The sequence below is a fragment of the Ambystoma mexicanum genome, chromosome 8 (genome assembly GCF_040938575.1).
Source record: "Ambystoma mexicanum isolate Mex_15411 chromosome 8, UKY_AmexF1_1, whole genome shotgun sequence".
In the NCBI taxonomy this organism is placed as follows: domain Eukaryota; kingdom Metazoa; phylum Chordata; class Amphibia; order Caudata; family Ambystomatidae; genus Ambystoma; species Ambystoma mexicanum.
In genome coordinates, this window is record NC_090929.1 from 59,029,264 (window position 1) to 59,053,202 (window position 23,939).

Genomic DNA, 23,939 nt, shown 5'->3' on the forward strand with positions numbered 1-23,939 from the left:
CAGGCCCACAGCCGGCCCCCGCTTATCCACCCCTCCCCAGGCCCACCACTGGCCCCCGCCCCTCCCCAGGCCCACAGCCGGCCCCCGCTTATCCACCCCTCCCCAGGCCCACAGCCGGCCCCCGCTTATCCACCCCTCCCCAGGCCCACCGCCGGCCGCCGCCGGCCCCCGCTTATCCACCCCTCCCCAGGCCCACAGCCGACCCCCGCTTATCCGCCCCTTCCCAGACCCACAGCCGGCCCCCGCTTATCCGCCCCTTCCCAGGCCCCCAGCCCTTGCGGTCCATTATTTGCAGACTTGAAGCACGAATTATGCGCAATACATTTACACCATTTTTTGCACCGGTGCATGGGGCGGTGGGGGCGTCGTACAAGTCCCCAAGACTAGAGCGGAGCAGGAGTTCCCCGGGGCGCTTTCTTTTTCGGGTTTTTGTCACAGAAGCAGAGAGGAGGTGGAGCAGCTGGAGAGGGGCCGGGATCTGCAATCCGAGAGCTCCTGCCGCCCAGCCCCGTCAGGGGAGGGCCCCTCTGGCCCCCACTTATCTGCCCCTCCCCAGGCCCACAGCCGGCCCCCGCTTATCCACCCCTCCCCAGGCCCACAGCCGGCCCCCGCTTATCCACCCCTCCCCAGGCCCACCGCCGGCCGCCGCCGGCCCCCGCTTATCCACCCCTCCCCAGGCCCACAGCCGGCCCCCGCTTATCCGCCCCTTCCCAGACCCACAGCCGGCCCCCGCTTATCCGCCCCTTCCCAGGCCCCCAGCCCTTGCGGTCCATTATTTGCAGACTTGAAGCACGAATTATGCGCAATACATTTACACCATTTTTTGCACCGGTGCATGGGGCGGTGGGGGCGTCGTACAAGTCCCCAAGACTAGAGCGGAGCAGGAGTTCCCCGGGGCGCCTTCTTTTTCGGGTTTTTGTCACAGAAGCAGAGAGGAGGTGGAGCAGCTGGAGAGGGGCCGGGATCTGCAATCCGAGAGCTCCTGCCGCCCAGCCCCGTCAGGGGAGGGCCCCTCTGGGGGCCCGGCAGCCCGCAGGAGTCAAGAGGCCGACAGGGAGTGGAGCGGGGTGGGCCGGGGCCAGGAAAGGAGCCGGTATCTCTGGGCACATGGAAAGGCGAGTCCACACATAGACACCCACCGGGCTGCCCCCTCCCCCCAGAGAGCGACCCTTCTACAAACCCTCACTGGGCTGCCCCATAGACCCCCACCGGGCTGCCCCCTCCCCCCAGAGAGCTCGCAGTGGGCGACCCTTCTACAAACCCTCACTGGGCTGCCCCATAGACCCCCACCGGGCTGCCCCCTCCCCCCAGAGAGCTCGCAGTGGGCGACCCTTCTACAAACCCTCACTGGGCTGCCCCATAGACCCCCACCGGGCTGCCCCCTCCCCCCAGAGAGCTCGCAGTGGGCGACCCTTCTACAAACCCTCACTGGGCTGCCCCATAGACCCCCACCGGGCTGCCCCCTCCCCCCAGAGAGCGACCCTTCTACAAACCCTCACTGGGCTGCCCCATAGACCCACACCGGGCTGCCCCCCTAGAGAGCTCGCAGTGGGCTATCCCTCTACACACCCTCGGTGGGCTGCCCCATAGACCCCCACCGGGCTGCCCCCTCCCCCCAGAGAGCTCGCAGTGGGCTATCCCTTTACACGCCCTCAGTGGGCTGCCCCATAGACCCCCACTGGGCTGCCCCCCTAGAGAGCTGCAAGTGGGCTACTCCTCCTCTATGCACACCCCTCTATACACCCCCACCGGGCTGCCCCTCCAGAGAGCTCGCAGTGGGCTACACCTCCTCTATAAACCCTCACTGGGCTGCCCCATAGACCCCCACCGGGCTGCCCCCCTAGAGAGCTCGCAGTGGGCTACCCCTCCTCTATACACCCTCACTGGGCTGCCCCATAGACCCCCACCGGGCTGCCCCCCCAGAGAGCTCGCAGTGGGCTACACCTCCTCTATAAACCCTCACTGGGCTGTCCCTTAGAGAGCTCGCCGTGGGCTACCCCTCCTCTATAAACCCTCAGTAGGCTGTCCCTTAGAGAGCTCGCCGTGGACCTGCCCTCCTAAAAAGCTTAAAGTGGGCTGTTCCCCCTCCTACTTCCCCATTAAGCTCGCAGTGGGCTGCCCCCCCGTCGCCTCCCAATGTCTGTTCCTGGGGGTCCTTGACTTTGCTGCAGGGACTGCCGTGGTGTGGCCGCGTGTGTGACTGAGTTCCTCTCCTTGGGGCCCCGTCACCTCTCTTGTAGAACCCACAGCCAGCTCTTCCCTTTGCCCCCAGACTCTGCCCCCCAGTGCGAGCTCCCCTCCTGGGGCCTCCCCTGTTCTGCCATGGAGCCCAGCATGGCCCGCGCCCCCTACCTGCCCGTGCTGCTCTTCCTCTCCCTGGGCGGCGCACCCCCTGCCCTGGGGGGCATGGACTCCTGCTATGACCAGGCGGGTGCGCCGCAGTACTGCCTGCCCGGGTTCGAGAACGCAGCCTTCCTCCGGCAGCTGCTGGTCACCAACACCTGTGGCTCGCCCCCTGAGGAGTACTGCCTGCAAACGGGGTCCCGGGGGGCCAGCACCCCCTGCCACCGGTGCGACGCCGGCCACCCCAGCCTGCACCACAATGCTAGCGCCCTGACGGACCTGCACAGCGACGAGGCGCCCACCTGGTGGCAGAGTCAGTCCATGGCCCTGGGCGTGCAGTACCCCCACTCGGTGAACATCACGCTGCACCTGGGTGAGTGCCCACAGAGCGCGCTCCCAGGCCGGGAAGAGTGATGACCTGCCGGGCGCTGGTGTGGAAGGGTCCGGGGCGGGGGCAGACTCTGCGCCAGGGGCAGGGGGGTTCCCCTCACTGCGTTTGGATGTTGGGGGTTAAAGGGAAGTTCCGGTTCTCGACTATATTCTAATCACGCTCAAATATATTTGTAATTTAAAACAGATGTGTTTATTGTAATTGTTGCTTTCTTTGAATTGAGTAATTACCGGAAACCATTGATAAATGATGCATTCTCATCTTTAAGCCCCTCTTAACACCAGGGCGTGTGATCTTGGGCAAGACACCCGGCGCGCCTTATATTTAATCTATAAATAAGCGCACCCTCATTTCCTGCCTCTCTCCTGCTTCCTTTGTAACGCGTTGCTCTTTTGTTTATCGTGCGCTTGTTTGCTTCTACATCGCAACATCGCGATTGCACAGACCTCGTGTCGTTTCCATAAAGCGCTTTGCTGGAAAGCGCTATAGCAACGCTGCAAAGGAACGCACAGATGAAAGGCGTGCCTCAGGAATCGCCATGCAGGGCCCCTCTTCCTAGCAGGTCTTGGGGTGCTACTGGCCTGCACAATGAAAGGATACACGAGTACTGTTGCTGCCTGTGTCACTTTGAGAAATGGCCTGGTTTTAGGGGGGAAACATTGACAGACAGGCACTTTGCTTATCTGGAGTCTTGGGGGTAACCTGAGAAAGATATGTCTCTGGTGCCAATTATCGAACATTTCCACCCCAGAATCGCGAGGCAGCCGGGCGAGTGGAGGCCGAGCAGCGATGTTAATGGTAAAGGGGTTGATGTGAGTCCTTGTGTGCTGTTGGTGCGACGTATGTGTTGTTTCTTGGTTGTTAAGGTGTGGTGAAGTGTGCGGTTTTCTGTGTGAGACAGTGATTGTGTGGATTTATGTGTGAGTTAAGTATGCATTCATGTGAGCTTTTGGGTTCGTGGGTTATATGTTTCCTAGTCCTTATAATGGTTGTCCTATGTATCTGGTTGTCCTATGGAGTAGGCATATTTTTCACTTTTTCTTTCCTGTGCGTCTAATTGTTAGGAGTGATGGCGGGGCAAGTTCCCAGCTGTGCTATTTTCGACCTTTGTGTACCAGGTTGGGGCGTGCAGTGACACCCACTCTGGACTTGGTGCTGTATTTTTACAATCACCCGCTCCCTTCCTATTTCCTGTCAGTGATCCATAGCTAAGATAAGCAGAGTTGGGCCAGCTAGACCAGGGATGACAGCTGACTGTTATGTAAATCAGAGTAGCCTTCTGTTTATTGTACAAATACACATCAGGTTATGCAAAATAACACTTGTATTCATGCAGAATTTAGCTCCATATACCAAAAACAACACATTCCTCCATTCACAAGTCATTCATGACCTCTCCATGCATTCATCATATTCACAAAAGATAGAAACAAAGAAGTGGTATCTTGTTCCTATCACAGGAACAGGTCAAAGAAATCAATATCAATTACAGACTCAATTATTTTACAATCTGCCCCTCTATCTGTATGTATTCAAGGGGTTGGAAAACTGTTGTCAACATGTTTCGGTTGATTTCGCTAGGCAAGGGTAAACTGTCCCCTTGTGTAATCAATCCATATTCAACCTTCTTCAGGAGAGCAGACGCCAATTCCGCGTTCCCTCGGGAAATGTGTGGCAAGGGAGCCTTGGATCTAAAAAATAGTAATTTAAAAAGAAATAAGGTTGTCATCTCTGTTTGTTCGCAACCCTTTACTGAGTAGAGAATACAGCTCTCTATATTGACTGTATTGTTCAATACAGTATATAATTGCCTGGAGGGCCATAGACATTAATCAGGCTTCCCTTATTTTTTTTCCAACAGTGATCCATAGCTGCCTGTGTTTACTTTGTAGGCCAAGGTGTTATTGGCATGTGATCGTTCTTTGGTTTGATTCTAGCTTTTTCTATCTTTCAGCTGGTCCGTAGATCATTGTTCCCTTACTATACTTGATGGGCGATAGCTTAGGGAGACAGGGAGGATCGGTTTCAGCTGTATATGTGCCCCCATGGGCATTCTTTCTAGTTATGAGGTGAAGAGCCAGGATTTGAGAAGTTTTCTGAATAGGTGGTGATCTCTTCTGTTATGTATGTTCTTTGGTAGTTCGTTCCAGGTTTTTGGGCCGAGGTGAGAGAAAGAAGATCCTCCAAATTTTCGTTTGTTGTATGGTTTTGGTTCCAAACGTATGTTGCTGCTGGATCTGAGTGGCCTTGTAGTGTGATGTACTTTTATTTTTGCTCTTAGGAACTCTGCACGTTGGCCGTGGATTGCTCTCTGCTTTATGCACATTGATTTGAACTTGATTTGCTGTTTTATTGGTAGCCAGTGTAGCGTTTTCAGCGCAGGAGTGATGTGTTGTCTTCGGGGTAGTTTGAGGAGCAGTCTGGCTGCCGCATTTTGTATGCGTTACAGTTTTTTTAGAAGTCGTTCCGGCATGCCCAGATATATGCTATTGGCGTAGTCTACTCTGTGCATGACGAAAGCGATGCCGGTGAGTGTTTTGTTAGCGAATTACAGGAATGGTAGGATCCTTTTTACCGCTCGCAGGAGAAGGAAGTATTCCTTGATTAGAGTGTTTACTTGTGGCTCTAGGGTAAGTGTGTTGTCCATCAGCACTCCCAGGTTTTTTACAATCGACAGCAGGGCTGGGGTTGTACCAAGTTCTCTTGGCCGGGGGATGTAGTGGTTGTCTCCTCTGTTTTTTGTGATGATCATTATTTCTGTTTTGCCTGGGTTTAGGTCTGAGGTTGTTCGAGTTCATCCAGTTGTAGATTTCACAAAGGCAGCTCTCTAATGTTTAGTTTTCTTCTTGTGTGTCTTGTATTTTGTAGACTATTTGTGTATCGTCAACGTAGTTGTAACAGGGGAGGCCGTGTCTTTTGATGATCTTGATTAGTTGAGACAGGTAGATGTTGAATAATACCGGGGAGAAGGAGGATCCTTGTGGTACTCTGCATGAGGATTCTCTTGGGTTGGATTTGAAAGGTCTGATCCATATGGTTTCTGTTCCGTTAGGAAGGAATGAATGCACAGCTGAAAGGCGTGCATTAGGAATCACCGGTGCAAGGCTGCTCTTCCTAGCCGGTCTGGGGATGCTACTGGCCTGCACACACGAAAGGATACCGGAGTACTGTTACTTCGTATTTCACTAGGAGAAATGGCCTGGCTTTAGGGAGAAAAACAGACCGGCACAACGCTTATCTGGATTCTTGGAGGTACGTTGAGAAAGATATGCCTCTGGTGTCAATTATCGAAGATTAGCACCCCAGATTCGTCACGCAGAGGCGGCTGGGCGCGTGACGAGCGGGGATGTGTGTGTGGTGTTAGGGGGGTGCAGCGCTAATCCTCACTCCCCTTTATCAGCTGCTCTGATTATAATAGTTACAAGCAAAGATCCATAAACGTTACATATTGCAGACCTCGGCCACAGACATGCATTACACATTGATGTTTAACAATCACAGACAAGTTCCTCCTCTTTGTTTTTGATCGGTGCCATGTAGTAGATGGTTTGATTAAAAAAAAAAAAAAAAAACTGAGCCTTAGTGAAGAAACACTCCTGTCCGTCCCATTGCCCCCCCAATACACACTGCACACATAATGCAGCCTCGCATATCTTGACGGTCCAGACAAACACACACTTTGTCGCACGGAATCGGAGTCATAATGAGGACTCGACCTGTTCAATCTTTTACTGCTGATTGCAGCCATAAACAGGATGAAATAAATGACCTTCTACTTGTTATTTATTTATAAATTCTTACATTGCAGCTGGGGGCATCCACAGACTCGTGCCAACTTGAACATTTTTTAAAATAATAGCAAAAAACAGTAATCAGGCATAGGCACTGGAGAGGGGACGGGGAGCACTGAAATGATGCGGGCATTGGCCAGACAAAGAGGCAAGGGGTCCCTGTGACAAATCAACTTCCGGGGCACCAGTGGTCCAGGGATGAATATCGGTTTCTAAACCATCACCCAGCCCCACACAACTAGTACACCAGAAGGGATCCGAACAGATTGGAAATACAAGTACATTATAAACCTCCCTGTCCAATTTTGGTAACGTGGATGGAATGGCAGGCTTATCTGGGTAAGGTAGTGGATCGCTGGTTCGCTGCAACACAGCGAAAATACTATTATTACCCAGTGATAAAAGGGACTGTCCAGTCAATGTTGTGTACAAATATCTTCTTCATTATTATTACAAAAGACAGTTCCAGCACACTACAAAATACAGCCCCCCCTGTAAAGTAACACAGAGGACAGACAGTTTCATGAAGGAAAGTGATGTACTCTGGTTACTGACATGATGGTAGTCAGTAAAGCAATCAGTCTTACTGTTCAAGGTTATTTGGTTTCAACACCAAGTGGCAAAGAGTCATAACTGTCTCTAGTAACCTTCAGAGAAGGACCAGGAGGGCAGAAACACAATGTACCTGGTGCTGAAGACGTTATTGGTACTCAACAGCGTTGAGGCAGTTCCAGGGCACTTTGCAGCCTTTGAGACAGAGTTAGTGGTGGGAGACTGCTGCATGTACCAGGCGGCAGGTAGTTTGACAAGCGAGGCTAGACGGACATCTTCAGACTGTCTGGTGTGGTGGCTCGGGGCCAATAATCTTTGTCTCTGTGCTGGTTGGTGGATCTGGAATGCTGGTCAAGGCGGCCCAGGTATTTCTAGCGACTGGGGCGTGACAACAGTTAGCGGTGCAGCTGGATTGCGGTTCGAGGACTCAACTGTCTCAAAATTGTCCTTAAAAAGATGGACGCTGGATGATGCTTGTGTGGCACTCCTCCTAGCCTCTTCGCAGGGCCCGTATCCTTCAAGGCAGACGGCCCAAAGCTCAGGAGGGTGTTAACAGGCCACAGCCTTGTCCTTTGTCCCAAGACTCTTTGGCACTTCCCACCTAGGAAGCTTGCTGTAGAGCATAGCAGGGCAAGCTGTTTGCTGGCTGGGCACTGGTTCTGGAGCTTCTGGGGGCTCCTCTGGATTCAGCATCTCCCTCTGTTCCTGTGAGATGTTTAGGGGAGGGATCTTGCTTCACTGGCGGAAGCTGTAAGGTACGCTGTAGCTTCAGCCAGGGTCCAAATGGGTCCTTCTTACTCCTTGTGAATTCTTCAGATGATCTGCTAAGTGAAGGGTTCAGCCCTCTTTTTAAAGCCAAATGGGCCCTGGTGATTGGTGCAGGCTAAGCCTACCTTAATTAACCAATCCTTGTTCCCCACCAACAATCTTCTGGTGTGCATGAGGTCAGGACCACAGTGTTCTGCAACAGGACAGACAAGGGGTTGACAACATATACCTAAGTCCCACCCACCTTCCTGTCTGTTGTTAATAAAAGTGTCTCTCTGGTTAACTGAGCCATTTGTGACTCTTGATTAAAGTTAAGGTTTTCCTTGAAGTATGTTCTGGGAGCAGACTTCCTGTCTCCCCAAACCACATACTTCTACCCTCTGAAAGGGGTCAGCTCTGCTGTGGGTTTCCTACTGTAAATAGTGGACCCAGGCAGGCATTCCACTGCTTTTCATACAGAGTGGTGGAAACTGGCTTCAAGGTGACACATTGCACACCAAAGGGGTGTTAGTCCCGCCTTCCTGTTGTCTTTCCAGCAACCAAGCCCACTCAACAGGCTTGCCTCATTTATCTCTCATTAGTATTCACTGCCACCAGCTGGAAAACAAAGGAATGCAGATCCATGGAGCCTTTGATATTTTAATTAGGCTGCTCATGGCTGGAGGAAGGTGTGCTTCCCCCTTCTTGAAATGCTTTGATGTACCCAGGGCTGTAACATTCCATGTGAATATGACAGTGGAAGCCAGCCCCTGTAGGTTGTGTCTTCCCAGAGTACAGGTGACAGTGTTTGTTGCAGGAAGTAGATGAAATGGGTGCGGAATGGCCGCACTCATATCTCTGAGGCTGATCTCCCATCATTCATTTTACTTTATCAAAAAATCAAAAAAAGTCCAGGCAAATGCACCCTTCCGTGTGGATGGTCGAATTCCTCACAGTCTCCAATTGAGGGTACTTTTCTAATAAATAGAGGCAACTTGCCGCAGCCTGGCTGTGTGTGCTCTTGCAACTGGGTGCATGGGGATTGGCCATATGTGTGACCGGACAGGAGGCAGCGAACACTGGCAGCACTGGCCTCATCTTTTACTGGCCAATGTGGACACTGTCCATATGTGCTATTGGGTGCATGTGGACTGGCCATATGAGTGACTGGACATGTAGGGACTAATGCCTCTTGCTGGGAATGGCAGTACTGGCCACACCAGTTATTGGTCATTGCGGACACTGGCCAGGCATGGTACTGGGCGCAAGAGGACTGGTTGTATGTGTGACTGGGAATGCCAGTGTCTCTTCCTGAGACTGGCGGTACTGGCCACATAAGTGGCTGCCACATGTTGGCATGGCTATGCTCTGTGTTCATCTACCATCCATCTGTACCACCACCTACTTGCTGGTTATTTTTTTCTATGGCCCTCTTTCTTCTCCTTCTCAATGTCACCTTGATGTGCTCCGGGGCACAGGGAGGCGGGAGGCTGGGAGGGAGGAAGTGATGTGGGAGGGCAGGATGTGGGCAGTTCGAGAAGGAAAGGAATAAAGTACAGACATATGCTGCGTAACCGCGTATTAGTGTGTGTGCATGTTGAGTGAGCGAGGGCCCACTACGGGCCATAACACTGGCGACAAGGCAGGTGACGTGTAAATGCAGACGCGGACCACAGCAGAGGCGTTCGCACACTGAACGGTCACCTGGAGGCGCCGTTCACAGCATCTCGCAACCGGATGCATCAGCGAGGCCGCATATCCCAGCGCAGGAGCGCCGGAGCAGGAAACCCACGCACATCGAGCGAGGCAGAGACACGGGCCGGGTCGCAGCAGTGATCCAGGAGCGTGCAACTTGCAAATGCAACGCTCACATCCCCGGGCTGCGGCAGTGATTGTAAATCACAAATAAAGGTACTGATACGGGCGCAAGGCCCACGGCCGCACGTGCACGCCCCAGAGAGAGGAGGGGCTACAGTTCAGGACAGCATTGATGGTGCTCGTGCCTACCTAGGCAGCCATCAAGGAAGAGCCAGTGGCTACTGGTGCCACCCACACTCAGCTCGGGATCAGTGTCTCCCAGTCAGCCCAGGGAGGGGCCACAGAAGGTCAGAATACAGACACTCGGCACCCAATCCACTCACAATGTATGCTCCGGATGGGAACCAGGTGGCACAAGCCCAAATTCAAGGTCCACCAGCGCAAGGACCACAGGTGCATGACCAATCCCCATATAGACTACCAGACACTGTGGCAGCCCAAATGCCAGGCACTTTTGATGTGACTGATACCAGCAACTGGGCCCCAGATGGGCCCGATGGATTTGTGATTTTGATCTATACATGGGGGCCACAGGGCCCATAGCGGATGAAAGACAAAAATGTCTCTTCAAGTTAGCAGTGAGACCAGCCACAAGGGACATCATTGCCGAGATACCCCGGGACTCCATTGACGCCATTCAAGACCTGAAAGATACTTTCGCAACCTATTTCACGCCACACACAAACTTGGATTATGAGGCGCCACCTGTTCCATAGCACCAAACAAATCAAGGGAGAAACTATGGACGCTTATGTGATGAGACTTTGCATAAAAATTAAACACTGCGACTTTGCCAACTATTCCAACATGGAGGCCTTAAGGTCACAAATCATTGCGAGATGCGAGTCACAAACATTTAGGAGAAAGTTACTACATATTGGCAGCAATAAACACATCATCTCTAAAAATTCGAACTCTTCAAAACAATGCCTTAAGAGCTGCCCTAAGTCTTCCTAAAAAGGCCCATATATCTGACCTTAGGAGATCAGTCAACTGGCTCTCTACTAAAGACAAAATCCTCCTCAAAACTGCTTCCCTGACACACAAATGCCTCAACCACGCAGCCCCACGATACCTCTCAGACAGATTTAATAGACAAACAGCCTCCCGCCCACTAAGAAAGGTCAATTCCAACCTCCTACTAGTACCTAGATGTAGGCTCACCAAGTCCGGTGGGAGCAGCTTCCCTGTTAAAGCAGCACAATATTGGAACTCCCTCCCCTCTGCATTAAGGGAAGATCTACCTTACCTACAATTCCGAGCTAACATGATCCACTGGCTAAAGGAACCGGACGTCTGACCAGACTATACATGTATCTATCCTGCACCCATTGCATATAAGAGACCATACTGCCTTAATATATTTATGTATGTCACACGGATCTATGCCACACACTGTGAACACTCTTTTTTGCCTGTCTATTGTGCCTATCGTGTCATCTATACAGCATTGTAACCTCAGCTGTACCTATCCTTGTACACTTGTAACCTAAGCTTAACAACCCTCTTATGCTATCGCGCCCGAATACCCCTGGGTCTGGTGCGCAGTATAAATAATAAAAACAAACAAACAAACAAAAGGCCCGCACCCTGGATGGGATCCTGGCTTTAAAAAGGGTGGAGAGAGCCGTGGACTCACAGGTATAGACCTTCAATAACCCCACAACGGTAGAAGGCATTCACTGACTCCCACTAGAACGAAGACCATAGGAACCGTTCTGTTACAAGTGCAGATTTGCATACCCACACAACGGCGTCTGCCCAGTCATTGGCCAATGTTGCATCACATGCAGGGAGAAAGGCCATTTCGCATCAGTATGCAGGCTCTTCTAAGAAAAAGGGAGGGAGAGAGCCAGAGACACAACACCAAGAACCAAGGCGAGAACCACCCCTCCAACGCCGTTGCATCCTGGCTCCACATCACAAAGATCCCAGAGCCACACCTATCCTGAACAAAGAGAAAGAGACTCAGGTGAAGATCGACAATGGAGAGAGAGAAGAGAATGCAGAAGATATGTTTCGCGCAGATCCAGGCGCCATGTACGATACCTAGTGGAGCAATCACCATCAGATTCTGACCCCAGCTCATCAGGAAGTGATCAAAGAAAGAAGGCGTACATATACGTGCTGGGCAATCCCGCCGCCATGGAGCACAGCCCAACCTTGATCGTTAAGCTGAATGAACAACCAACTGAGTTCCTTATTGATACGGGCACCACAGTAAATGTGGTTTGCGAAAAAGTATTCAAAGACCTGCCACAGCGACCGAAATTACACCCGGCAACAGTAGACATATATGCCTATGGGGCCAAGGGACCCCTCAAATGCCTCAGACAATTTGAGGGTTTCTGTCGCTACAAAGGCCATGAGAAACAATTACCCATACATGTCCTAGCCACCGAAACAGAAAGTGGGTGTGTTCTCAGTTTCAAAACGGCTGCAGACATGGGACTCATACACATACTTTACAATATTATGGTCCACAAATATATTGACCCCATCGAAATGATCAACAACTTATATCACCGCCTCTTCAAGGGCAACAGGAAGCTGAAGAACAAACAATTGAAACTTCACATAGATGACTCCATCCACACCATTGCACAGCATTATGGAGACATCCCAATCAATATCCAAAATAAAGTGGAGGATGAACTGCACAAACTATTAGAACGGGACATAATCGAGCCAGCCACAGGCACCACCACCTGGGTGTCGCCGATAGTGCCCGTCCCCAAAAAAGGATCTGAGGCCATTCGGCTATGCGTCGACATGAGGCGACCCAATCAGGCGATACAAAGGGAGATACACATGGCTCCACGCATAACAGACATGATCCACTTACTGAATGGGGCCATGGTCTTCTCTAAACTAGACTTGCAAAAGGGATACCACCAACTCGTGCTGAGCCCTGAAAGCAGAAATATTATCATCTTTGTCACTCACCTGGGACTGTATCGCTACAAGAGGTTACGTTTTGGGGTATCATCAGCGGCAGACATTTTCCAAGCCGAAGTGCACAATGATATCAAGCACATTCTGAGCTGCCTCAATTATAGCGATGACTTCTTAATCTTCAGGACAGATGTCAACAACCACGACAAAGCCCTACTGAAGGTATGCAAAGCACTGGAAGCCACAGATCTCCTGCTGAACTGCGACAAATGCAAATTCAGAAAAAGCACCCTACGATTCTTCAGGCACATCTTCTCAGAGACGAGTATGACATCCGACCCTGAAAAGGTTGTGGCATTCAGTGAGACGTCGCCCCCATAAAAAGTGTCAGAGCTGCGCTCCTTCCTTGGCCTCGCCAGCTACTGCACTCGCTACATTAAGGACTTTGCCACAGTAAGTGAGCCTTTGAGAATGCTGACCAAGCATGAGACCACCTTCAACTGGACAGATCAATGTCAAAAGGCCTTCAAAATCATCTGCGAGAGGATCGCAAAGGCTAAAAACATGTGATATTATGATCCCTGTCGTAAGACTGAATTAACCGTAGATGCGAACCCAGTAGGCCTAGGAGCCATCCTTGTGCAAGTGGACCCAAAAGACCCATCTCAGACCCACATAGTTGCCTACGTTAGCAGGAGCCTCTCCACCACTGAGCAGGTACTCTCAGGCTGAAAAAGAGGGTTTAGTCGTAGTGTGGGCATGTGAAAATGTCCACCTCTTCCTATATGGCAAACCTTTTCGTGTGATCACTGACCATCAGGCCTTGCTATTTCTATATGTTAACCCAAAAGCAAAGATGCCACCCCGCATCACGAGATGGGGGCTACGATTACAGGATTACTCCTTTGAAATCACCCACCGGCCGGGCAAGGGTAAAAATCCCGCTGACTTCCTCTTCAGACACCCCAGAGGGGGCTGTGTACCAGAAAAAGTAGTGGCGGACAGATAGCTTTGATATCTTTTTCATCAAGCCGCTCCGGAGGGTATATACACGACACTGATAGCCTGTGAGGTTGAGAATGACACAGCCTGTCAACTTATCTGTGAGGCACTGAGCCCCGGCCTCTGGAGGAGGGCCAAATAAAAGGAGCAAGCAGCGGGTGACGTCATCCGCCTAGAGGATGACCGACTACTGCAAGTGAAGGACGAGTTGGCGCTATCAGGCGATCACTTACTGCTAAAGGATCGCAAACTGGTGATCCCCACAGCCCTGAGGAAGAAGATCCTTGAACTAGCTCATGAGAACCATCGGGGAATAGTGTCTACCAAGCACATGCTGTGCCAGAAAGTCTGGTTCCCGCAGCTTGACGCAATGGTGGAGGACATAATAAAATCATGCCCCACGTGTATCCTCATCACTTCTAACAGGCAACCAGAACCTCTAAACATGTCGGAACTCCCCGATGGGATATGGGAAGCGGTACACTGATACCCTGAAGCCCAGCTAACTTCATCAACGGCGGCTCAGCATGTAATACCAGTAATGGATCACATTTTCACTGCATATGGGATCCTGAAGGTGCTAAAGACACACAAAGGACCCCCATTCAGTGGGCATCACTTTGCGCAGTTCGCAAAATACATGGGGTTTCATCATCGGAACATCACTCCACTATGGCCCCAGGCCAACGGCATGATAGAGAGATTTATGGCCAACCTGAAGCGAGTGTTACAAGTTGCCAAACTCATCGGACAGCCATATGAACAAGTCTTACACCAACTACTGCAGGACTACAGAAGTACTCCGCACAGCACCACTAGAAAAACCCCAGCAGAAATAATATTTGGAAGGAGCATCAAGACAAGGATACACCAGTCGGAAGTTACTAACAACCGGCCCGAGGTAGACCAAGACGTCAGAGAGCGTGATGAAGCAGCCAAAGAGTGCATGAAAGTGTACACTGATATGTGGAGAGGGGCACACAAGCCCCAGATCGAAATAGGTGACGTGGTAGTCGTGAAACAGTCGCAAACTGACAAGCGCACCTCAGCTTTTCATGAAGAGCCTTTACTCGTCAAAGCGAAGAAAGGGTCTATGGTCACTGCGCAAGGAATGGAAGGGTCCATTACTCGCAACTCCTCGCACTTCAACGAATTCCCTTGCAATGATCCCGACGACTCAGTGGCAGAGTGACTGTCCCCATTGACTACTTATCAGATGATCCCTATTATGGAGACCAAGAAGACCCCGGGAGCTCCGATCATGAGGACCAAGTGGACTGTGGAGTTAGCTGTAGTCCTCCAGGACTAAGGTGCTTGCGACCACTGCGAGCTTGAAACAAGCATTGCTGCTTAATTGAAGAGATGACTTAGTTAGCCATGTTTGGACCCTCACCTGTTGTGACAAGTCCAGTGGCTGTTTAAAAAGGGGGGAGATGTCACGTTGTCATGCTCCGGGCCATAGGGAGGCCGGATCCTGGGAGGGAGGAAGTGACATGGGAGGATGGGGTGTGGGCAGTTCGAGAAGGAAAGGAATAAAGTACAGCCGTATGCTGCACAGCTCTGTGTACCGCGTATTATTGTGTGCGCATGTTGAGTGAGCGAGGGCCCACCACGGGCCATAACACTCGCTATGCCAGCTTTCTTGCCAGTCTATTGGACGTGGCCTCCTTTACAGCGTGCCTTTCTCTACCGCTGCAATCCGGCCAACCTGACTGCTGTCCCTCCCAATGCCTGCACCTTGCCCCTCTCTACCGCTCTTCTGAAGCGTCTTCTGCTTGGAATAAAACGCAGACTCTTCTTGGTTCCTTTCTTCCTCTTGCACTGTCTCCCCGGAGCCCGGACCCCCCCCATACAGTTACACCTGCTTCACTCATGACCAGTGCTTCACGTTTGTCTTCAGTGCCCCCGCCCCACCCCCTGCCAAGCTGGCAGAGGGGGTGGCACTGGCTTACTCTTTCACTCGTCCTGTACTGTCCGACATCTACCTTACCTCTGCCCCAATGCCCAGCCTCTCATCTCTACCATATGTCTCTTCTTATTATCTATCGCCCTAACGGTGGTCTCTCTTCTTTCTGTGCGGATCTCAATGCACTCCCGTCCTCTCTTCTCCCATTCATCTCACTTGGTGACCTGTCTGAAAGCTAGAAGTGATCTTGGTATGCATGCTGGCATCGGTTTGAACATGAGCACAAGCCATTTCTCAGGTGTCCCTGCCCGGCTTCTGCACAGCCCCCTCCATAGTGTGCAGAGCAGCTTGCAGCCCCTCGCATCAGAATGTAGCACAAGAAACTGCTAATTATGGGCCATTGGTCAATGAATGGTTTCCTGTCTGCATTCTGATGGGAGGGGAGGTGCAGTGGGGTGTGGGTAGTTGGTGTGCACAAAAGCCTCTCTGCAGGAGTGCTTGTGACGTCACACATTACCTTTCAGAGGCGGCCCACCCACTTTTGTCTGTGGCCCCCCTAATTTTGCCTTTGGCCCCCTCTGTGCCCTTCCTAAATTTGATTCCTGGCGATGCCACTGCCTCTACTACTGAAGTGCTGCACCCGGCTCGGCCTATCCGTCCTCCTCCACCTTGGCTGACTCCCGGCTCTTCTGTCTTCACGGTCAACACGTAGATTCCTACAGCTCTCAAATCGCTTGTTTCTCTTTACCTACGACCCTGCCCTGAACTGGGCTAAACCCCAATATTTGTACAACCCCATTCCCTCATTCTCCCCGCATCCCTGCCGTCTCTTTCAGAGACTTAACCATATTATTTCCTCTGCCCGATCCCTCACTATCCTAGGGTGGCCAACTGTCCTGTATTTTGTGGGATCGTCCCGTATTTGGGGACTCTGTCGCGCAATTTGCAGAGGGGCTGTGCGGGACGCAGGTTGTCCTGACTTGCTTTGTTCCCTGGAGTGTGACTCTCGGGAGAACCTGCGTCCGGCACAGACACTCTGCAAACTGAAGTGGTCATCTACACAGCACAGCGGCGCCACCTACAGTTTTCTTTCTCCGGGCGGCTCCGCAGCCCGGCTCCTTTTGGGCCTGCAGGTCGCGCTGCTGCCGCTGCTGTTCCAGGCTTGCTGCTCACGCTCTGACACCTGTCTTCATTCCAATGCTAAAGCTTTGTTCCTGGGGTCATGATGGTCATGTTTCCAGTTAAAAAACGTGACCATCACCTCTCAAGGACAAACCACTTGCATTGCAATAAAGCCAGGTGATACGAGCAATTAACAAAGTGTTAAAATCACAAATGGGGGCGGGCCAAACGTGAATGACGCTGTGATGTCATCATCGTCTTGTGGGCAAGTGTTCCGCAAAAGGATCTCAAAAAGTTGGCCACCCTACACTATCCTCTCATCCTGCTCCTACTAATTTGGTTAACTATTTCAGCACTAAAGTGGAGTTGTTCCTGTCCTCCCTGTTGACTCCTATCAAGTCGTCGTCGTCTTCTTCCTGGTTTCCTCGTGCTTCTTCTCGCCTCTCTGAGTTTGGCACTTCTTACTTCCTTGCTAGACCGCACCCTACAGCTTCAGGTCTTCACCCAATATCCACCCTCCTCAATACTACGATCTTCCCCCTTCCTACTATATCTGACTCCTCTCATTCATTTGTCTCTTTCTTCTGCTACTTTCCCAGCTGAATTTAGAAGCGCTGCAGCGCCGCTGCTATCCTGCCTCCCCGGGTAGAAACTTCCCTTGACTGGTCCTCCCCTTCAAGCCATCGTCCCATCTCTCTTCTCCCCTTCCTTTCTAAATTGGTGAAACGGGTAGCGCATACCCAAATCACCTCTTATCTTGCCCTTCACTCTCATCTACCACAAACACAATCTGGCCATCGCCCTTTTCATTCCCCTAAAGCTGCCCTTCTTTCCGTCTCTAATCGCATTCTGCCTGCTCGCCACTCTACGCTCTCTTCTTTCTACCTCTAGTCACTCGCCACTCTATGCTCTCTTCTATCTTTCTGTCTCCAGTTTTGTCTGCTCGCCACTCTATGCTCTCTTCTATCTTTCTGTCTGCAGTTCTGTCTGCTCGCCACTGTCTGCAGTTCTGTCTGCTCGCCACTCTACGCTCTCTTCTATCTTTCTGTCTGCAGTTCTGTGTACTCGTTAGGCTGTGCAGTGTGGGCTTCTCCTTGCTCTTGTTTCCTACCTCCTATACTATGGAATGACTTACAGACAGATTTGTTGTGGAAAAAATGATTGGCCATAGGCATTTATTTTCTACAGAAAATATCACAAAGAAGAATCATGATAACAACATGTGTCTGTGCTTTTGGGCACACCGTGTCCAGGGTTAGCGATGCCAGCCTTCTCCTTGGTCAGTGTCGGTTACCCTCGGGCATCTGTTCCTGGACACGTGCCGCCACACCTGAGTGGGCGTTGCCTCGGCTGCTCAGGTTCCCCCCAAAAGTACCCGTGTCTGCGTCCCCTCTCCTCTAATGCCTTGAAATTAGTGTCTGCAAAATGCCCCATCCTATGTTCTATGTGGTATTATTGTTGACATGAAAATCTCTGTTTCCCTCAGCCTGAGATCCCTTTAGATCCCCTGTTAACCTTCCCTCTTTCCAGGCCATCCCCTGTTACAGTATTCCGGTCTACTGGCTCCCTTATTCTACAGGCCCTTTAATATGCTATCGCATCTTTTTTATCTCCCCCTAGCCCCAACCCTTCAACTCATACTTTATTAGCGGGCTGAATGTTGGGTCTATTACCCCTGCTATTTCCGTGGTGTATGCAGCTGCGTCTAGGTGTGCTGCCTCCAATTTTTTCCCTTTGGCAAAAAAGTCCCTTCCAAGGATTCACATTTTTTGTTGTTGACCCTTCCCTTCATTCTTTACACCCGTCTAAAAAATGTACATTCTGCACATGCTTTCTGCGTTGCTTACCTGTTTTGTAACTTTTTTTTAGTTTTTTTTAAATTTATTTATTTATTTATTTTTGGTCGTTCCTGCCCAGTTTTCCTTTGCCTTGCCCTGTTTCCTTTTAGCTTTACTTATTTCTCGGATATCTTCTTGTTGCCAACCTACCCTTCTCTTCCAGTGGAACCCATGCCTTTACCGGTGTGGGTGTTTATTTTCTTGTCATACCTGTGGCCATAAACTCCTTTTTCAGTCAACCTTATGGCTAACCTCTTCCTTAATTCCGGTGCTTATTCGTGGAACCCATGATTTTCCTGGTATGGGCGTTTATTTTCCTGCCATACCCGTGTCCGTATTTTCTTTTCCAATCCGCCTTTCTGGCTAACCTTTTCATTCTTTCCGGTGCTTCTACTTGGAACCCATGCCTTTCCCGGTATGGGCGCTCTTTCCCTCTGCCAAACCATGGCCATGTTTTCCTTTCCCAGCAGCCTTTATGGCTAACCTTTTCATTCCTTCCGGTGCTTATTCTTGGGACCCATGCCCTTTTTTCTTTTTTTTTTTTTTTTTTTGGGATGGGCGTTCTGTTCCTGCAATACACATGGCCAATCTTTTCCTTTTCCAGTCGGCCTTTTATGGCTAACCTTTTCCTTCTTTCCGGTGCTTACTCTTGGGACCCATGCCTTTTCCGGTATGGGCGTTATTTTCCTGCCATACACATGACCATCTTTACCTTTTCCAGCCAACTTTTATGGCTAACCTTTTCATTCTTTCCGGTGCTTATTCCTGGGACCCATGCCTTTTCCGGTATGGGCGTTATTTTCCTGTCATGCCGGTGGCCATATTTTCCTTTCCCAGTCAGCCTTATGGCTAATCTTTTCATTCTTTCCGGTGCTTCTACTTGGAACCCATGCCTTTCCCGGTATGGGCGTTCTTTCCCTCTGCCATACGCATGGCCACGTTTTCCTTTCCCAGCAGCCTTTATGGCTAACCTTTTCATTCCTTCCGGTGCTTATTCTTGGGACCCATGCCCTTTTTTTTCTTTTTTTTTTTTTTTTTTGGGATGGGCGTTATGTTCCTGCAATACACGTGGCCAATCTTTTCCTTTTCCAGTCGGCCTTTTATGGCTAACCTTTTCCTTCTTTCCGGTGCTTACTCTTGGGACCCATGCCTTTTCCGGTATGGGCGTTATTTTCCTGCCATACACATGACCATCTTTACCTTTTCCAGCCAGCTTTTATGGCTAACCTTTTCATTCTTTCCGGTGCATCTACGTGGAACCCATGCCTTTCCAGGTATGGGCGTTATTTTCCTCTGCCATATGTGTGGCCATATTTTCCTTCCCCTAGTCAGCCTTAATGGCTAACCTTTTCATTATTTCCAGTGCTTACTCGTAGAACCCATGCCTTCCCTGGTGTGGGCGTTTTCTGCCGTACGGTTACCTGCTGTTGCCTGTTGCCCCAGCGCCATCCTTTTCTTCCTGGTTGATAGGTGATTGCCATATCACTGTTCTTATTGAACACCTTGGAATTCCCCCTTTTCTGCCCTTCTGCTTATGCTCCATGCTCCCAGCTATGTTTTTCCGATATTTCCCCTGCCACTCCCTTGTGCCGTTGGTAGGTTACTTTGCTATTCTGCCGTCCTCTCTGTGTCCCCTATGGACTGCCCCACAGGTTCTGTTCCCCTGACCTCAAATGGTTCCTAGTCGTTGTTCACGTATCCCCTGTTGTTGTCCCTGTCTTTGCTTCTGTCATTATTTTCCCATTCTTCCTGTTGCCCTCCTGAACTGTGGACCCTGTGGTCCCCTTTATCTTTTAATCCGTTAAACATGTACCGATTAAAACTCTCCTTGTCCCACCCCCTGTCCGGGTAACCTTTCATTTCCTTCTCATTCCTGCTCGTATTCCTTTCATGCACCCCTCCCAATGCTTTGTATACCTTCGTGACCCTTGTTGCTATGTTTACAATGCCACCCCATCCTCTGGGCATTGTTGCAATACCGTCGGTGCCGTTTCAGGGCTGTGCCCCGGATCCCCTGGGTCACCTCGTGGAAATGGACCTGCCCTTGCACTCTTGCCTGCCCGTTCTACGCCAGAGCCCTTAACTCTCTCCTTAACTATTACTCCTTTCCATTTTACCCATGCGTCCGAGGGATCCCACTGTTCCCCCCTGCCTCTCTCTACTTTGGTTGTAGAATTGGACCTGCCCCTGCACTCTTGGCTGCCCCTTCTCTTTGCGATGTGCTTCCAATCTTTCTTCTGTCCTGGTGGCAGTGCCCTCACCTGCCGCTGTCCTCCTCACTCAGCAAAGGCGACATTTTCCCTTGCCCTGTCCTCCTACCGCAGAATGTCCAGTACCCCTTTTGCCCCAACCTTTTTCTGCCCCTTCTGCCCTGGTCTTCTTTCAAGTGCTCCCTTTCCCCATCCTCGCTACTCTCCTCCTCGTCGGATGTTACTGCCGTTTGCTCGGCCCTGTGGTTTTTCCCTCCTGAGTTCTGGGCGACTTACCCTGAACCGTGATGCATTCTTTCAACATTTTAACAATTTTTTTCCCAATGTTATTATCAATGTTTTTTTTTCATGACCTTTTCTGTTGGTTTTCTTTTGCCTCATCTTAGGCTCCTCCGGCTGTTCATTGTGGCCCACCTGCCACCTCTCTCGCCCCCTTCTGGCCTTGCGGTATAGTTGCCTCCCCTTCGCTGCTGTTGGACTCCTCTAGTAGCAAAGGCGACATTGCCCTTGCCTTCTCCTCCTTCTGCATCAGCTCTAGCACCCACAGTGCTCCATATTCCTTTTCTGCTTTTTTAGCTCCTGGTAGCACCCCTTGTCCATCCCCCTGCGTGATGGGTACCCCGCTGCCTGTCGTGCCTGAACCATCAGCTCCCTGACCACCTCCAGCCCCTTCTGCCCTGGTCTTCTTCTGTCCATCTTTGCGTATTACCCCCTTCCATCTCACCCAAGCCTTTAAATGTTTCTTTCCTCATCTTCGCTACTCTCCTCCTCGTCGGATGTTACTGCCGTTTGCTCGGCCCTGCGGTTTTTTCATCTTTTCTCTTTACCCTCTTTAGCTCTGGGCGACTTACCCTGAACCGTTATGCATTCTTTCAACATTTTGACAATTTTTTCCCCAATGTTATTATCAATTTTTTCCTTACCTTTTTTGTTGTTCTTCTTTTGCTTCGTCTTGGGCTCCTCCGGCTGTTCCTGTGGCCCCTCTGCTACTTCCCTCGCCCGTTTCTGGCCTTGTGGTATTATTGCCTCATCTTCGCTGCGGCTGGACTCCTCTAGTAGCAAAGGTGACATTGCCCTTGCCTTCTCCTCCTTCTGCATCGGGTCCAGTACCCATTGTGCTCCATATTCCTTTTCTGCTTTTTTTAGCCCATGCGCTAAATTCCTGCGCTCTTCTTGCCCTGGCTTCAGCCGTTGCTTCACACTCTTTTGCTCTGGGATCTTCCTCTCGATGTTGCTCTTCTTTTGTCTGATGCTCTTCCGAGGGCTGTTCCAACTTAGCTTTTTTTTTTTTTTTTGAGGTCTTGTCCTCTCCCACAGCAATTCTGTTTACTGCCACTCTAAAGCTGGGAGTGCCAATTCTGCATCATTCTCATGCTTGTAAAAAATGACCACAACAAAAACGACACACCTATCGTGGGCCCATATTCTTAGTAACTCTAAAGCTGTGAGTACCAATTCTGCATCAATCTCATGTTTCTGCGGAAATAATTCCAAAGTGACAAAAGTGGTCAAAAACACTAACGACACACCTATCGTGGGATCTGAACTCGGGTCGCCTGTATTTTGAGTAGTAACCTTGCCGGCACCCAGATTTTGTCCTTCCCCTTTCTTGTACACGTTCGCTGTTAGCCGTGTGAATAATAACTTAGCATGTATATAGCACTATTACTACCCATAGCGTTTGGCCCTGGCAGGATTCGAACCTGTATCAGCAGGCTTTGCACAGATGGCAAGGCAAGCACTCCACTCGCTGTGCTATTGGTCCGGGCAACATCCTTATCGGGTTTTCCCGCTCTCCTTGTGTCCTCCGTGAGCCCCGCCTCCTCTTTTACGTTTGTGCTGAGCCGTAGCTAGATCATTTGCCGTAGCGAACTTATGACCTTTAGCTTATGAGACTAATGCACTGCTTGCTGCGCTACGAGGGCTCTGTGTTCGCAGCTCTGCCGATTCCCTGGTGTAATGTTCCGGAGCCACCTTCCTTTCTTGCTCGTGTGCGCGTTCTGTCTCCAGGTCTGTATGGTTTGATTTTACCCAAAAAGCTGTATATACGAAATAAACGATCGGGTAATACCGGGTTGTTATTAAGGAGTGGACATCCTTTTGCAATTCAGCTTCATTAAAACTACTGTTTGTTTCCAAATGTGGCTACCACGCACGAAAACGAGTATTTGTGACTTTGCAAACATTCTCAGGGGCGGCCAAGAAATGAGTTCAATAAATACTTCCACCCTGCTCAGCCCACTATACCCCAGGAGTGACACTTTCAGCTGGCATCCCGGTGCATCCTGGGACTTTCAGTTCCTATTTTGTGAATATTGACTAAAGATCCTGGTATTGAAAGTGCTGCTGTTGGGTAACACTCCCGAATTGGCAGAAGAGGTCACACACGGCAGCGTTCCCAATGGCACCGATGTGGACGGGCAGCTTGACTTCAGGAGAAAGCAAAGGGGAATGGCTGGCATGAAGTAGTATGAGCAAGAAGACTTCCTATGGCACACACACCAATTCAGTCCTCCTTGGGCTCCTTGCTCCTGCCCTCCATGATTCTCGCTTCCCGGTGGGCTTTTAGGTCCTGTTCCTGCCGCTCCTGTCAAGCCAGTGCCATGCCAAACGGGCTGTTTCGTGGGTGCCGCCCGCAGCTCCTTCCTTCCAGACCCTCCGCCCGTTGCTCCAGACGCCGCTGCAGTCCTCTCAGCTGTAGTGGGAAAGAAAGAAAAAAGACACGAAAAGCCCGCAGAGGCAAAACGCTTCCTTCTCCTTTGCCCAGGTCCCAAGATGCCTACCCGTACGACGTTAGCGTCTTGCCTGGTTTGTTTTTCTCCCTTATCCTTTGGCCATACTTATACCACCTCTGTCCTTTTGTTATTATCCTGGGGGCCGGGCCCTGCCCAGCCCCCCTGCAAGTTTCCCGTCACACCTTGCCTGTTAGGGGCTGTTGACTGGCAACGCTGGGGCAGTGGCGCCAACTGGCTGCCTTCCCATGTTTCTTCGTGCCATCTCGCCCCCACCCCGCGCCTAACCCCCCAGGCCCTCTATCGGGCCGTACTTTGCACGGCCCGGGGCCTGGGGCACACTCTACGCTCTCTTCTATTGACTTTCACCTGCTTTTGATGCGGTTGACTGGACATGTGAGTAATATAATGACTCTTACTGGGAATGACGACAGTAGCCACACCTGTTACTGGTCATTGGGCAGACTGGCCATGCATGGTACTGGGAGCCGGGGGACTGGCTGTGCATGGTACTGAGCAAAGGGAGATTGGTCGTGTATGGTACTGGGTGCCGGGAGACTGGCTGTGCATGGTGCTGGGCACCGGGGGACTG

General features: G+C 51.0%; 1 protein-coding gene across 1 annotated transcript in view; it reads left to right on the forward strand.

Annotated features, from left to right (window-relative positions):
* The first annotated feature begins 854 nt into the window (after positions 1 to 854).
* The window catches only part of LAMC3 (laminin subunit gamma 3), a 1,037,231-nt gene continuing 1,014,146 nt past the window's right edge, over positions 855 to 23,939 (forward strand). Inside the window, exon 1 of the mRNA XM_069609277.1 lies at positions 855 to 2,716. Coding sequence (XP_069465378.1) covers positions 2,323 to 2,716 — 394 coding nt within the window. The 5' untranslated portion in view covers positions 855 to 2,322. The remainder of the gene's footprint in view (positions 2,717 to 23,939) is intronic.